The 16,758-nt window shown below is 42.4% G+C and overlaps 1 protein-coding gene across 1 annotated transcript in view; it reads left to right on the plus strand.

The window, feature by feature from the left end:
- igsf21a (immunoglobin superfamily, member 21a) overlaps window positions 1–16,758 on the plus strand; it is a 318,346-nt gene that overhangs the window by 278,407 nt on the left and 23,181 nt on the right. Inside the window, exons 5-6 of the mRNA XM_062986439.1 lie at window positions 3,408–3,523; window positions 15,945–16,407. Of these exons, the coding sequence (XP_062842509.1) occupies window positions 3,408–3,523; window positions 15,945–16,407 (579 nt within the window). The remainder of the gene's footprint in view (window positions 1–3,407; window positions 3,524–15,944; window positions 16,408–16,758) is intronic.

Below are 16,758 nucleotides of genomic sequence, written 5' to 3' on the forward strand. Positions count from 1 at the left end.
TGAAAAGATCACACAGAGGTCACTCTAACACTATTACGACTGTTTATTGGTACAGTGTGAAACAGCTGGTAGAACGACTAGAGCACAGCAGGTTTTGGATTCGTTACTTGCCGTCACTCGACTTTAAGGTGTGTCTATCTACATGACTTATACATGGCGATTCCGTCTCCAGCACCTGCCCTGCTGCATTTTTTATAAAACACTTCCTTTTTAATTCTGCTGTCACCTGTGTGTAAGACACCTCAACGGAGACTTGGCCCTGAGCTGTGGATAATATATGTATGACTGTCTCCACTTCATCTTTAACAACTTCCCTGGCATGCCAGCCTGCCTCGCAACCGGTCATGTTTTATGATTTTAAACAGATGTGCAGGATGGTATCTGAATGCAGAAAAATGTAATGGCGCTCAGGGGAGCAGCACATTGTCTTGCTGGTTTTTATATTTGCATATGGAAAGGTAGCCCACATCAGCGCATTCTTAATCCCCGAGGCCGTGGCTACCCACTTGTATCTGAGTGCTCTGATTACTAACCTTTCGACTCGAGAGCTTTCACGATGCACGGCATGATGATGCTTGACACTGAGCATGTGAAACAAAATAGAGCTACGCTGTCAACATTTTGTCTTTTCCCTGGTTGACTATTCAATAGTTGGATAAATACTAGATTTAATGACCAATAAACACTATCCCAGCTTTTCAATGGGCGCAAGGCACACAGTAACACCCTGGACGGGATGCAAGTCTAACGTAGAGCGGACACACACATACACATACACACACCCATTCACCTATAGGGCAATTCAGTGTCTCCAATTAACCTGACTGCATGTTTTTGGACTGTGGGAGGAAACCCACGCAGACACGAGGAGAACATGCAAACTCCACACAGAAAGGACCCAGACCGCCCTGCCTGGGGATCGAACCAAGGACCTTCTTGCTGTGAGGCGACAGTGCTACCCACCGTGCCGCCCCAATAAACACAACTACAGATAATATGGGGGTCACTGAAAGTACTTTCGCATTTGATTGGGTAGTTGTAGCCTAGCGGTTAAGGTGCTGGACTAGTAATCAAAAGGTCACTGGTTCAAGCCCCACCACTGTCAGGCTTTCACTGTTGGGCCCTTGAGCAAGACCCTTAACAATCAATTGCTTAGACTGTATACTGTCACATTACTGTAAGTTGCTTTGGCTGTGATTTCCAGTGAGCTAACCTGAGGCAAGAGACCTAGGGCTAGAGATATCAGCAACAGTTGCTTTTGCTGTGGTTCAGTGGAGTCCTAAAGCCTTAAAATTGTCTTTGTAATGCTTGTAATCAATCCTAAATTACACTATTTGGCTAAAGTATGCAAAAACCTAATCATGAGGTTGTTGGACGTCTCATTTTTTATTGTTTCAGAATTTGATAAGTGATGTCTTTATACACCTCACTTTGTGGACAGGGGTCCAGTCATAGTGGAACAATAAGGGGCCTTTTCCAAACCGTTGCCACAAAGTTGGAAGCATGTGATTTCATAGGTGTCCACACTTTTTTGATAGTAGAGTTTATCCAAACTGCTTACCAATTAAATTCAATGTACTGATTAACTAAGTTACCAGTGACCTTGCTAACTTATGAATAACTTTGCTATGGACAAAAGTTTTGGGACACCCCTTCTATGTGAATGTGTTTCAGCCACAACAGCTGCTAACAGGTGTAATAAATCAATTACAGAAAGGAAATTAAATGCTTCCAACTTTGCAGCAACGGTCGTATCCTATTACCCGATTGCATTATGCTTCCTGTCTACTGATGTTGATCTCCACCCTGGTTGAGGAGAATCGAGACTGACACACGCCCCCTCCGACACATGTGCAGTAGTCACATGCACGAGGCGAGTTCATATGCGGATCAGTTTTGTGTACAGAGAGACACCCTGATCAACGCATTATCCCTCGTCTCTGTGCAGGAGCCATCAGTTAGCTAGCAGAGGTCGTAATTGCATCAGTTATAATGCTTTGTAAACGATCGTTGTTCGTGTAGGCGCCTAGCCTGCTGGGTGGCAGAGCTGAGTTTCAAACCATGAGTTCAAAATGTAAGCTCTGGTGTCCTAGCGTGTTTTACGGCTGCGCCACCTGAGCACCGATAAGCTTGGTTTGAAGAAACTCTAGTGACCTGCACAGAGCCCTGACCTCAGCCCCACTGAACAGCTGTGAAATTAACTGGAACATCATTGATGCTTTCTTGACCGACGTCAATGCCCATCCATACAAATGCTCTTTGACCGAATGATTTATGTCTGTGGGATTTTGTGCTCAAAGTCTTGTGAGGAGCCTTTTCAGAGGAGTGACTGTTCTAGCTAAGATCACACAGAGGTCACTGTTTTTTTATAGGTCCAACAAGCTCATTGTCAGGTGTCCAAATACTAGTGTATGTAGTAAAAGCAAGAGGGGCAGTTACTTTTTCACTCTACTGTATGTTGCATTGTTCCCCCCTGATCAATACAAACATCCCAAGTCTCCCGGAAGTTCCGGGAGTCTCCTGCATATACATAGCGGCTCCTTGATGTGCGCACTGTGTAGGGAACATAAATCAATTGTCTAATATACTGTCTAGTGCACTAAGTAGGGAACATAAATCCGTTATCTGATATACAATTTAGTGCACTATGTAGGGAACATAATTAATTATGTAATACACTATCTAGTGCACTATGTAAGGAACACAAATCATCATCTAGTTATACTTTCTAGTGCACTATGTAGTGAACATGAATGAGTTATCTAATACACTATCTAGTGCACTATGTAGGGAACATAAACCCGTGATCTGATATACAATCTAGTGCACTGTGTAGGGAACATAAACCAATTGTCTAATTCACTATCTAGTGCACTACGTAGGGAGCATAAATTCATATCTAAAATACTATCTAGTGCACTATGTAGGGAACATAAATCCGTTATCTGATATACAATTTAGTGCACTATGTAGGGAACCTAAATCTGTTAACTAATACGCTACCTAAAGCATTATGTAAGAAACATAAGTCTATTATCTAGTACACTATCTAGTGCACTAAGGAACATAAATTATTTTCTAATATACAATCTAGTGCACTATGTAGGGAACATAAATCTATTATCTTTCACACTATCTAGTGCACTATGTATTACACATTTATGTGTTTGTGACGCATACAGTTAGCTTAGTAGCTCAGTTAGCAGCTCCTAAAAGTTCTGTTATCACCCATATCCTTTGGTGTGTGCGAGAGGTTTTTTTGGCTTCTTTTTTTTTCTTCTTTTTTGGGCTTGGGGGGTCGGGGTCGAGGTCCAGCGGTACCTCCCTGAAATGAGTTTTTGCAACTTGGGATGTCTGTCAATATCTGATTTTGGCTTATGCTTACGATTGTTTTCTTTTCTTTACAGCGCCACCAAACAACATCTCGGTGGTAGCGGAGAACACTCCTGCGCCATTCAGTCGCTACCAGGCCCAGAATTTTACTCTAGTCTGTACCGCCAAAGGAGGCAAACCTGCCCCATCGGTAAGTCAATTTCCCCCCTACATCCCCCCTACATATCACATTACATCGCATCACAAATCACACTAAGCCCTTCCTCATTCGACCCGCCATGCCAGTCAGTGTTCAGAATGGCAGGCCATTCAAAGTCGGAACAAAAGCCTCACGGCTTGACCACTCCGCACATAATGTGCATGATCTTGATTTTTCAGATCTTGATTTTTGTAGCCCACATAGCTGAAAATTGAGGCCGTGAACCTTACGGATGCAGGCGTACTTGAGTTTAGCCGTGCTGCTGAACCCCACCAGGCTATTAATCACGCTCCACGGGAAGATGGTAATGTATTCCTGATCCGTCTAGCTTGCAATTAAGAGCCCAGTGCGACAGGAGCATGAGGTGAAAATGATTTCCGCAACCCTGCCTGGATCCGGGCCTCGCCAGCCGCCGGGATGACCTGGACCGGCCTCCATCAGGGCCCAAAAGTTCATGTTTGGCACCTGAGGAAAAAATTTCAACTGGTCGGCTTTATCTTTATGAAACTTTAAGTAGACCTCTGGGAGATGAGTGGAGCAGGGATGTGATTGGCGCAGGTGGACTTGAAAGGAAAGAACCGGTGATCTGGTTAATGAGGGGCATTGTTGAGATTGTTGAGATTTTTGCATACTTTTGTGCTTCTGAAAGCTGGTTTAGATTGGTTTAGATTGTGGTGGAACCAGTGTCACCTGAAAACACTGGGCGTGAGGCAGAAATACACCCTGGACAGGGGAACAGTTCAACACAGGGCTACCCACACTTACCCCTTTACTCGGTTATTCTTTTTCACACCTTGGAGCAATTAAGATCAGCTAATCTATCTCCTGCACGTTTTGCTCTAAGGAACCCATACTGTACATGCAATGAGACAGTCCCATTTACACGTTATAAATAGCATGTAGTGTGGATGTCACACACCACCAAGGTATTGTGGACTTGGTTTCCAACCTCGTTTCCGGTCACTGTATGAATAGTTTGGGTTTCCATTGGGTACTTTGGTTTCACCCACCTTCCAAAAACATGCAGGTGAATTGGCTAATCTGAACTGCTGCTAGATGTGACTAACTGGCTAAGTGAATGAGTGATCAGGTGCCCCGTTGAGGGTGTATCCTGCCTCGTACCTGGCGACCCTGGTCAGGATAAATCAGTAACTGAATAACAATAAATAAAGGAATCTGTTTGTTTTAACCTACATAGTGCGCAAATGTAGCAAGGTAAAATAATAAAGTGTGCATACTCAGTACGTTAAACAAGCTTAAAATGCTATCACAAAGGTAAACATACTCCATAGCCAAAAGTATGTAGACTCTCCTCTTAGTTTTTTATTTTTAGGTGTTTCAGCCACACCTATTACTGACAGGTGTATAAAATTACATAAAGTAAACTACATACCACATATCATACACTGATCAGCCATAACATTAAAACCACCTCCTTGTTTCTACTGTACACTCACTGTCCATTTTATCAGCTCCACTTGCCATATAGAAGCGCTTTATAGTTCTACAGTTACTGACTGTAGTCCATCTGTTTCTCTGCATGCTTTGTTAGCCCCCTTTCATGCTGTTCTTTAATGGTCAGGACTCTCTCAGGACCACTACAGAGCAGGTATTATTTGGGTGCTGGATCATTCTCAGCACTGCAGTAATACTGACATGGTGGTGGTGTGTTAGTGTGTGTTGTGCTAATATGAGTGGATCGGACACAGCAATGCTAATTATGTTTTTTTTAAACACCTCACTGTCACTGCTGGACTGAGAATAGTCCACCAACCAAAAATATCCAGCCAACAGCACCCCATGGGCAGCGTCCTGTGACCACTGATGAAGGTCTAGAAGATGACCAACTCAAACAGCAGTAATAGATGAGCGATCTAGGTGGACCAACTAGCTAGGATTGTCTAATAGAGTGGACAGTGAGTGACAGTGAGCGCTGTTGTGTCGGATCCACTCATACCAGCACAACACACACTAACACACCACCACCATGTCAGTGTCACTGCAGTGCTGAGAATGATCCACCACCTAAATAATACCTGCTCTGTGGTGGTCCTTTGGGGGTCCTGACCATTGAAGAACAGAGTGAAAGCAGGCTAAAAAGGTATGTAGAGAAACAGATGGACTACAGACAGTAATTGTAGAACTACAAAGTGCTTCTATATGGTAAGTGGAGCTGATAAAATGGACAGTGACTGTAGTAATAAGGAGGTGGTCATAATGTTATGGCTGATCGGTGTATGTATCACTATATATTGTATGTCTCTCTCTATTCTGTTCAATCAAAAGTATGTGAACACCTAACCATAAGCATGTTGGACATCTCATTTATTCCCATTCATGTCCATTTATTGTGCTTGCTTTATCCTTCTAAAAGCTGCTAAAGTTGGGATAGTACAGCAACCAGTCCATTTATTTTTTATGTATTCTTTTTTTTTTTTCAAAGACCCTGTGAAAACCATCATTAAACAGACCATCATCAAGCAAGGGTAGTCAGGACATATGTTCAGCTATAGCGCCTCTATATTACTTGCATTCAGTCTTGTTTGTAGACTTATTAGTGGTAAATTTGGCCTCCTTCCCTACAGTCCAACCCTTTTCTACACCCTTGATTATATTACATCTATAATTTGGAGCCTTGCCTGAGTCTCTAATAAAGCCTCAAAAGCTCGACAAAACACTGCACTGAAATGCTTATGGAAATAATTTGTTGACTTTGGACGGCTCCTCGGAGGGCTGAGGAACACAGCCAAAGTCGTCTAGTATGACTTTGTTTGACTAAATCAAAGCTAGTAAACAGATTTGGATAACGTTCAGACGTAGATCACCCGCCGGGGAGACTTGAGACACTGCGGTTTAGATTTTTTTTGTTTTATCTACTGCCGGATCTGCATCTTCAGTCTTCAGTGTGTGAAGAGAAAAAAAAGATGAAAGTAAATGAGATGTTACACAGTCTACAATGCTGGAAATTTGTGAGGGAAATTAAAGTAGGACTTTTGTTATGTTGACATTATGGGCAAGTTTGTTGGCATAGCAGGGGTTTATGTTAAAATCGTGAACACTGGCAGGGCTGGGTGCATGTTCAAAGCAATATTTATTCAAAGGGGATTCTTTATAACTGCTGTAATTATGACCTCTGCTGGCTGATTGATGGCTGCACAGAGACGGGGGATAATGGAGATTAGTGCATGACGGATCTCTATATGAACCCGACTCGTTTAGGTGAAAAAGAAGTCGAGTACTGTAAGATCCAAGAGTAGAGGTCAAGAGTAGAGGTCAAGAGTAGAGGTCAGCAGCAGTAGAGAGAGCAATGTAATCTGGTAATTGGATATGACTAGTTATGCAGAGAAAATTGGGAGAAATACAGAATGATGTAGATTGGAACACAGCCCTAGAAACTAAGCATTCAATACAATTCCAAAAGGGAAAAATCAATGCCCTGACTTTATAAATTCACCACCCTCTCAAAATCTATTTGTGCCAGCCATTGTGTGTGGCATGCTTCATCATGTGTGCAGTGCGCCATACATCCAATTTATAATACTGAATTGCTCATGCCATTTTTGTGTGATATTGGACAAAAAGCAAATCTATTTTCTTTTTTATAATGCTTTGTAGTTCAAACGTACTATATGTAAAACTGCCTGGAAGCATTAAAGTGATCAATGCGAACAATGCACTGCGTAGTGTGTTTATCATGCCAAGAAAATACAACTGCAATTTTAAAAAAGAAAAAAAAATGGAGCAGTAGGAGTGATTTGTGATTCTTTCTGAGTCTATATTCATTTACATTTAGTGTCCGATTTTATCCAAACTGACTTACAGTTGTGACCACATGCAGACCAAGAAATTAAGGGTTAAGGTGGCCTTGAGCCTTGCTCAAGGACCCAACAGTGGCAACCTGGTAAACGTGTGGCTTGAACTTGAAGAATCAGGGATTTGCAGAATTGCTAGGAAGCTAAATGAGCCACTGTACAGACAAAAGAACTGTAGGTTTTCACTCCAAAGCTGTCTCCAAAAATGACCATATATGACCATTTACAAACCAAGCAATTGAGGCTTAAGGGACTTGCTCAGAAACCCAACAGTGGCAACCTGGTAAATGTGGGGCTTGAACTTGAAGAATCAGGGACTTGCAGTATTGCTGGGAAGCTAAATGAGCCACTGTACAGACAAAAGAACTGAAGGTTTTCACTCCAAAGCCGTCTCCAAAAATGACCATATATGACCATTTACAAACCAAGCAATTGAGGGTTACGGGCCTTGTTGGAGTTGAACAGGGACAGTTTTTAACAAAGTCCTGTAATTGTAAATGAACCATGGAAACCAATTCGTAAGCAGCTTTGAGTGGACGTGATTAAAGACAGTGTTAGAGGTAATTAGAATGAGATTTTTAGAAGCAGGGACTGGCAGTCTGGTCAGCATTGCTAGAAAGCCTAATGAGCCACTGTACAGAGAAAGGAGCTGAAGGTTTTCACTCCCATGCCGTCTCCAAAAATGATCATATACGATCATATACAAACCAAGCAATTGAGGGTTAATGGCAAATGTGAACCAGCAACCTTCTGATTGACCCTTGAGTCTCCACTGCCACATATTGAGTTAAAAACAGTACAAAATATTGATTTTATTGTATAACACTCTCAAAAAAGTTAGAACTGTGCTTCATTCGCAATCATTACAATGGCTTTCATGACTTGTCAGTGGTCGTGATTAAGGCAGTGTTAAAGGTAATCAAAATTTGCTTTTTAGAAGCAGGGACTGGCAGTCTGGTCAGCATTGCTAAGAACCTAAATGAGCCACTGTACAGAGAACAGAGTTGTAGGTTTTCATCCCCATGCCAACTCCATAAAAAATTGGATGCTTGACAGATAGTCTTTAAATTTGGATTCTAGACAGAGCAGAACTTACCACATGTCGCCTCCCTTTGGTTCAGCAGGAGTGATTATGTTTAGGCTTTCGTGTTGTATTTCCTTTCAGTTTGTTGTATGGCTGAGATAAATGAGTGCTAGACACACTGATGCACTCTGTTTGTGGTCCTTAATTGTGTGGAGGTCGTGAGAGGTGTAGATGTGTTCAGGAACTCCTCATTTGGGATACACATATACACTAAATGGGTAAAAATATGTTTGCATGTTTTTGGTGGTTCTTGGATAATATGTAACAATTCCAAGAACTTTTGTTATAGACTTTATTTAAATAAACAGCAAATCTCTTTGAGGCCTAGCAGTATAGAATAGACTGTTCATAGTACAAATAGAAATTAAGTTAAAGATATACTTTATTTGTCATATATACATATACAGTTGTACAGTACATTCTTTGCATATCCAAGCTTGTTTTTGGAAGCTGGGGTCAGAGCGCAGGGTCAGCCACCTTACGGCGCCCCTGGAGCAGACAGGGTTAAGTGTCTTGCTCAAGGACCCAACAGAGGCTGCATAGCAGAGCCTGGATTTGAACTGCCAATCTTCTGGTTGATAGCCCAAAGCTCTACCCACTAGGCTACCACTGTCCCTAAAGGCACGTTCAGAAGAAGTTAGAGACTTAATCATGGAAAGTGTCTATTTATTACATTTTAAAATATACGATATACAGTATGGCCAAATTATGTGGACACCTAGCCAAGGGCTTGTTGGACGCCTCACTCCAAAACCATGTCCAGTAATATGGAGCCAAGCCAACCATCTGAAGACTTTTCACAGGATTTTGGACTGATTGCCATAAGATAGATAGATGTATGGATGGAGGGATGGATGGATAATGGATGGATAATATCCAATAATTGAGTTCCAATTATTCCCAACCATGTATTTATGGACCTCTATTGTATGCAGCTTTTTGCCACCGACACCCCACAGCTGTTCCTGGGTTAAATCCTGGAGTTTCTTTCTGCTAGCTTCTGCTATGTAGCACTGTATCCTTACTCCATTATCATTCAGAGTCATTGTATTGAATTTAGTCATGTCATTTAAGTCTTCTTAGCTTTTATGCAGCCTTCACCAGCTCCTCCATCCTATGTTGAAGTTTTCTAACCTTGTAGTATTGCTCAAACAGGTATAACCATACTTCAGATTGAACACTCGAAGTCTTTCTTTGAGACTTAATGAATTTAATTAGTGTCACTGGTGGAAAATCATTACTCTAAGTGTTACCAAGTGTTGAATGCAGCTCTGTAAGTAGCGCATGGCTGATAGCAAGTGACAGATAGAAGACGACAGCTTAACCTCTACATAATAGCTGGGATCTGAGAAATTGGGCGTTGCAGTAAGAAAACAATGAGGCAGCGATTCGTGAAAAGAGCTCTTATCGTAATTGTGGATGCAATCATAATTGTATGTGTTTTAATAATGCTATAAAGCAGCAATAATATAGCATTCTGCTTTGTTTGGACAATCGATTAACTTTGTAGAAAAACAGCCACAATGAGAGTTTTTCTGCGCACACTATGGGAAGCCATTACCAGAAACAAGCAGGGCTCTGCAAAAATGTTTAATTTAATTGAATGCAGCCTTGCGCTGTGTACAATAACTGCTATTAGAGTCCTGTGGCTGCCTCTTGTTCTTACGCAGCCTTTTCCAAATGCAGCTTTTCATCCCTTCAGAATTGTGATTCACAGCTGCAGCTACAATTTGGCGTTAACCCACAACAATCCCATTGCTTCCAGAGTTTCCATTCAGACAAATGACATATTTTGTATATCAAAATGTCGAAAAACGTTATTATGCCACCCACAATTTTATCCCCAGTATGTGTTTGCACAAAAAGCCTCTGCTGTTTCAGTACAGAATTCGTTGGCAGAAATAATAACTTGCAGAACATGCACACTGAATGCCTGCTGTTCATGCTTATGTATATGGCAATAGATTTACACTATACAGCCAAAAGTATTTGGACACGTTACAGTGAGCTTTGTTGGACACCCTATTTTTCAAAAACCATGGGCATTAATATGATTTGGTGGCAGCACTACCCTTATTCTTAAGGCTTTGACAGCCTTTACTCTTAGGAAGGGCCTTTCACAGGGTTTTGAAGTTACATGTGGGAATTTATGCCTGTATGGTTGAAAGAAGACTCGTGAGGTCATGCACCCATATCGAACAAGAAGGCTCACAATTAAAGTTTCAAATTATTTGGGCTCTGTACAGTTTGTGAAATGGGGAAATGGTCTGTTGGTGCATATTTTGAGGCACGATGGATGGATGGATTGATGGATGGGTTGATGGATGGATGGATTGATGGATGGGTTGATGGATGGATGGATTGATGGATGGGTTGATGGGTGGGTTGGTGAATGGATGGATGGATTGATGGATGGATGGATGGATAAACAGATAGAGAAAAATATGTAATGTAAAACCTGTAAATAAATACTAAAATTGGTGTACTGCACTACTGGGAAGATTATTCTGAGTCTGAAGCACTGTTGGTGGCTACTGGAGCAGTACTGGTGCATAACTAAGCTTTAGAACTTAAGCATAAAACACAAAGAAAAAGGTGAGAACAAAGCAAGCCTCCCAACAAAATAAAGCCTATCACTCAGGTAAAGAGAGAGATGTCGCCGGCTAGTGGACAGTTGGTTTTCCAGATTTTGTCCATAAAATCCTGTCTGTTAAATCATGTTTCCACTGTATATCAATGATTTCATACATTTTATAAGAATGGGTGTGTTTAAAATATCTGAACTCTGGAGGGATGTCTAATACTTTTGTCCATACTGTGAGATGAATGGCAGAGGAACTCAGAGGTTCAGCAGTGCCACAGGCTGGTGGCAAGAACACACTGCATCCTACCCCCCATGATCAACTGTGCCCATATTCTTATCTAAACATCACCAAATTTCAGTAGTAAATGACACCGACTATAAAAACACAATGTATCACAATATTTGAGAGCCAGTGTCTCCAAGAAACTTGCTGCTAATTACTAAACATTAGAGTTCTGTAGAGTATTCTACATTTATTTTGGTCCATATATTGTGTAAATTGTATCCTCTAACTTGTTGTCATAGCAGTCATAGCTTGGGACGTAAGTTTAGGTGTTAGTTTTGTTATCAACAAGAGGGGTTTTGTAAGATAACCATTATTACGCCTCTTTTAAAGGGACCTCATTGCCCTGAAATTCCCTCAGAAATCACAATTGCCGATTGTCCACTAATCATGCAGACACCGTCTCCCCTCCCACAACTCTGACCCCTCACTCACGTCCACACTATTACTCGGTCTATATGACAACATAATTATATGGTTGAAAGAACTTTCACTCCTGTCATAGAAGTAACACAGAACACATTTACAGCTTACTTTAATTGCAGATAATACATGCTATAGCCAGTCTCTAACTGACCACACTCTATCAGTCATGACCGCTGGAACGATGTGGGCGAGCTGGCTTTTGACCCAGCACTCGTTCCAAGTTTAAGTTTGGTTCCTTCAACTTTATTTAGTTTTGAGAGGTTTATGTTTACTAGCACATAAAGGAAGATGAGCTGTATGATTTTTTTTTTTGTCTACTTTTCTGGAAGTTTCCTCCAGAAAACGTAGGTTCCTCCTGAAATTCTACCAAATCATGTGTTCTGTGCTAATTTAGTCTAAATAAAACTATGATATCGAATCACTGTGAGGTAAGTAACAACAATCCAAATGATTTGTACTGGCTACTAGTGTAAACAAGCCATTAGCTGCTAGCTTTATGTTGTAGTGCTTCTGTTGCCTATTATTAATGTTAGGCAACTTAATCCACTTCAATACATTCTTATTAATTCATTAAAACTCTTACTGAAATTAAATCTAATCAAGATAGTTAGCAGCTATGCTAAGCTGTAGTGCTAACACCTGCATCAGATCACATGCTGCCTTCTATACTGTGTTTTAGGATAGAAACAAAGTAGTGAGTTCTGCAATAATTTAATTAAAACTATGTAGTACTATGTAGGTTGACCATATGCCCTCTTTTTCCAGACGTCTTTTTTTTTTTTTTTTTTTTCTATTTTTCCCTCTAATCTAGTCATGTCCAATTACCCTGATTGCATCCTCCACTGATTCAACCCTCCACCACTGACTAAGGACGCTTCTCAAAAGACACATGCTCAGTACAGACTGCATTTTTCACCCGCACGAGTCGAGTTCATATATACCGATCAGCACTGTGCACGGAGAGCCACCCCCTGATCAGCATTATTCCTCAGCCCTGTGCAGGCACCATCAATCGGCCATCAGGGATCGTAATTGCACCAGTTATGAGGACCCATGATCTGGCTTGCCCCTAACCCTATGAACAACAGCCTATGAATCGTTGTTCATGCAGCCGCCCAGCCGGGTGGCAGAGCTGAGTTTGAGTCTGAGCTCTCATATTAAAAAATCAACAGTGCTACCAGCCTGGCTGAGTTCTCAACAGACAAAATTGGTTGTGTTTAGGAGATGGAAGATCAGATATAGTTTTTGGTAGTTGAGGTACACATAGGGCTTAGCTTGACTTTTTGTAAGTGGTGCAACTCTTGGAGTAAAAAAAAGCAACCAGCCACTGCACACATGTCGGAGGGGGCAGGTGATCCTCCACCAGTGTGGGGGTGGTGCAAGCAACAGAGGGATGAGTGTACTAATTGCTCAGGGTCTGGAACGCTGGAACAGAGAAGGGCATTTTCCAAATTGTTGCCACACATTTATGCCAAGCCCTTCTCGTCCAACATTAGTTATTGAACTCACAAATACTTGAAAAAAACTGAATGAGCACAAGTTCCCACAGTCACAGACACCAAATTACATTTAAATTTTTTGGCATTTAGCAGACGCCTTTATCTAAAGCGACTTACAGTACTGTGACAGTATACAGTCTTAGCAATTGAATGTTAAGGGCCTTGCTCAAGAGCCCAACAGCAGCGACCTGGCAGTGGTGGGGTTTGAACCAGCAACCTTCTGATTACTAGTCTCTTATCTTAACCGCTAGGATACAATGTCCCTATTATTTTTGAAAAGTCTACCCAGACAGGTGAAGGCTGTTGTAGCTGCAACTTTGGGGTGTTTATCTTAATATTAATACCCATGGTTTTGGAATAGGATGTCCAACAAAGACACAACCATGTGTCTACATACTTTTCACCATGTAGCGGATTGTCTGTGTGAACTTCCTAGTCGTTTGCTAATCTAGAAGCCTGCATCACCTCTGTTTACTGTATAAATAGGCTTAATGAGAGTAAAGTGAAGCGGCCCCAGAGGTTCCAGAAGAGCACAGCATGCCTCAACAATCCTCACACTCACAGACAAAAAAAGAAATAGAAGAAGAAAGGGCCGAAAAAAGGCAAACGGCAGGGGAAATGCGGCGTGTCGTGTAATGACACTTTGCTCTTGTGCAAATTGAATTCAAAATGTCCACAGGTCCCAAAGCTGACAGGCGGATGCAATTCGTTTTTATTGCCCTAAGCAGCAAAGGAAAAATGAGAGGGAATAAAAGTCAGGGTATAAACCGAGAGCCGCGCAATCAGTACCGCCAGGGGCAGCACACTGTATTTTGATTTCAACACAAATATCTGGGAGTCGTGTGTAGCGAGGACGTAATTCCACGTCAATGATTTATTGCTGGGAATGGTAATACCCAGACAAGCATGCTGAAGAGGAAAGCTTGTGAAGTACTGTAGAAATGCATTCTAGCAAAAAAAGTAGCAGAGTATAAAATCTGTGGCTTGTTTTAGTCACGGCTTAATGACAGGACTGCAGGGCTGAAGCTTAAATGTGTTGTATTGCATGTTCCATTTACAGTCGCGAGGAAAGTTTGTGTTTTCCATTAGTTCTTTAATTAGACATAAATCTAGGTTTTTACTATGTCATTATAACAGACAGGTATACACTGATCAGCCATAATATTAAAACCACCTCCTTGTTTTTACACTCACTGTCCATTTTATCAGCTCCACTTACGATACAGAAGCACTTTGTAGTCCATCTGTTTCTCTACATACTTCTTTAACCTGCTTTCACCCTGTTCTTCAATGGTCAGGACCTCCACAGAGCAGGTATTATTTAGGTGGTGGGTCATTCTCAGCACTGCAGTGACACCGACATGGTGGTGGTGTGTTAGTGTGTGCTGTGCTGGTATGAGTGGATAAGACACAGCAGCACACTCCTACCTAGTTGGTTCACCTTGTAGATGTGAAGTCAGAGACGATCGCTCATCTATTGCTGCTGTTTGAGTTGGTCATCTTCTAGACCTTCATCAGTGGTCACGGGACGCTGCCCACGGGGCGCTGTTGGCTGGATATTTTTGGTTGGTGGACCATCAGTGCTGCTGTGTCTTATCCACTCATACCAGCACAACACACACTGACACACCACCACCATGTCAGTGTCACTGCAGTGCTGAGATTGACCCACCACCCAAATGTTGCTGGAGCCTATCCCAGCTTTTCAATGGGCGAAAGGCACACAGTAACACCCTGGACGGGGTGCCAGTCCGGAGCCCGGAGGAAACGTATGCAGACAAAAAGAGAACATGCAAACTCTGCACAGAAAGGACCCGGACCTGGGGATCGAACCCAGGACCTTCTTGCTGTGAGGGGACAGTGCTACCCACTCAGCCACTGTGCTGCCCATTTACAGTACAATGAAATTCTTTTTTCATATATCCCAGCTTGTTTGGAAGCTGGGGTCAGAGCATTGGGTCAGCCATTCTACTGTATGGCGCCCCTGAAGCACACAGAGTTCAGGGCCTTGCTCAAGGGCCCAACAGTGGCTGCATTGCAGAGCTGAGCTCGAGTTCGAACTCTCAACCTTCTGATTGATAGCCCAAAGCTCTACCCACTAGGCTACCATCTAGCTACCAGTGCAGTGCAGACATCCCAAGTTGCAAAAACTCATTTCAGGGAGGTACCCCCAGACCCGGACCTTAGTGCACTAAATGGTATATCAGATAACGGATTTATGTGCCCTACATAGTGCACTAGACAGTATATTAGACAATTGATTTATGTTCCCTACACAGTGCACTAGGTTGTATATCAGATATATTTTATCTGACTTGCCGGCATCAGGGAGCCGCTATGTACAGTATATGCGGGAGACTCCCGGAACTTCTGGGAGACTTGGGATGTCTGCCAGTGGAGGGTGCACATGATAAAGTATAAAATTATGGGATGGGGGGTGGTATAGGGCTCACCACTTGATTTGGCACAGTTGCCAAAGCCAGATGCTCTTTCTGATCCAGTGTCTTGAGTTTCTATCAATTCACAAATGGACAAATCATCTAGACATGTAAGTGTTTTGGTACTGTACTGCTCTCCCAAGGAGTGGTTGTCCTGCAATGATCTCACCAAGAGCACCAGATGTCTAAACCTAAAGGAGCAAAACAACAGGACTTCACTAGAAACCACAGCTCACATGTAACCAAGCAACTTCTATCAACTATCCTTTTTAATCTTGTTTTCCAGGTATATTTTAAGCGCGATGGCGAGTTGATCGAAGTCATTTCCTACGTCACCCCTACGGTAGCGGACGAAGGAGGAGGCTCAGCCGGAGTACGCAAAGCCAGGCCTTTAATCGGCAGGGATATGGACGACACCAAAATGCAAAAATCGCTCTCTCTCCTCGGGCGCCTATACACCGAAAGCCCGAGAAGGAGTTACACGGCCGGACAGCCGCGCTACGAGCCCAGCACGGCTACAGAGGCCATACCGGAGACGGTGGTGAGCCGGGAGTTCCCACACTGGGTGCAGAGCGCCGAGCCACCCTACTACTTCAGCAGTCTGCACCTCCCGCAGAGCGACGGCTCGGTGACCGTGCAGGCCAAGCTCACCTGGACCCTGAATCCACAGCTGGACAACGACGCCCTGTTCAGTTGCGAGGTCAAACACTCCGCCCTCTCCATGCCTATGCAGACAGAGGTTACTCTGGGTAAGTAGGATAGCAGCATTTATGGAATAACTTGTTTTATTTTCCATCTAAGACCAAATTAAGCGTAGATTCCGGGAAGGAAAACATGCAAGGTCAATCTCATCTCTATGGCTTCTCTGTGTATGCACAAAGATTACAGTGCTTTGAAAATGATTCGTTCCTCTTTTTTTTTTCCTTTCACCTAAATGATTGCCACAACCAGAGATTGCTTTGGAATTTAGATTTGATTCAGAAGTCCTTGAATCATTCAGATGGAATCAATCATCCATTCGATTCTATTTGAATGATTCGAGAAATTGTCCATCAATCCAGAACTAATTTATTTTTTAACAATGAACAATTGAACACTTT

Source organism: Trichomycterus rosablanca, chromosome 24 (genome assembly GCF_030014385.1).
Source record: "Trichomycterus rosablanca isolate fTriRos1 chromosome 24, fTriRos1.hap1, whole genome shotgun sequence".
Classification (NCBI taxonomy): Eukaryota; Metazoa; Chordata; class Actinopteri; order Siluriformes; family Trichomycteridae; genus Trichomycterus; species Trichomycterus rosablanca.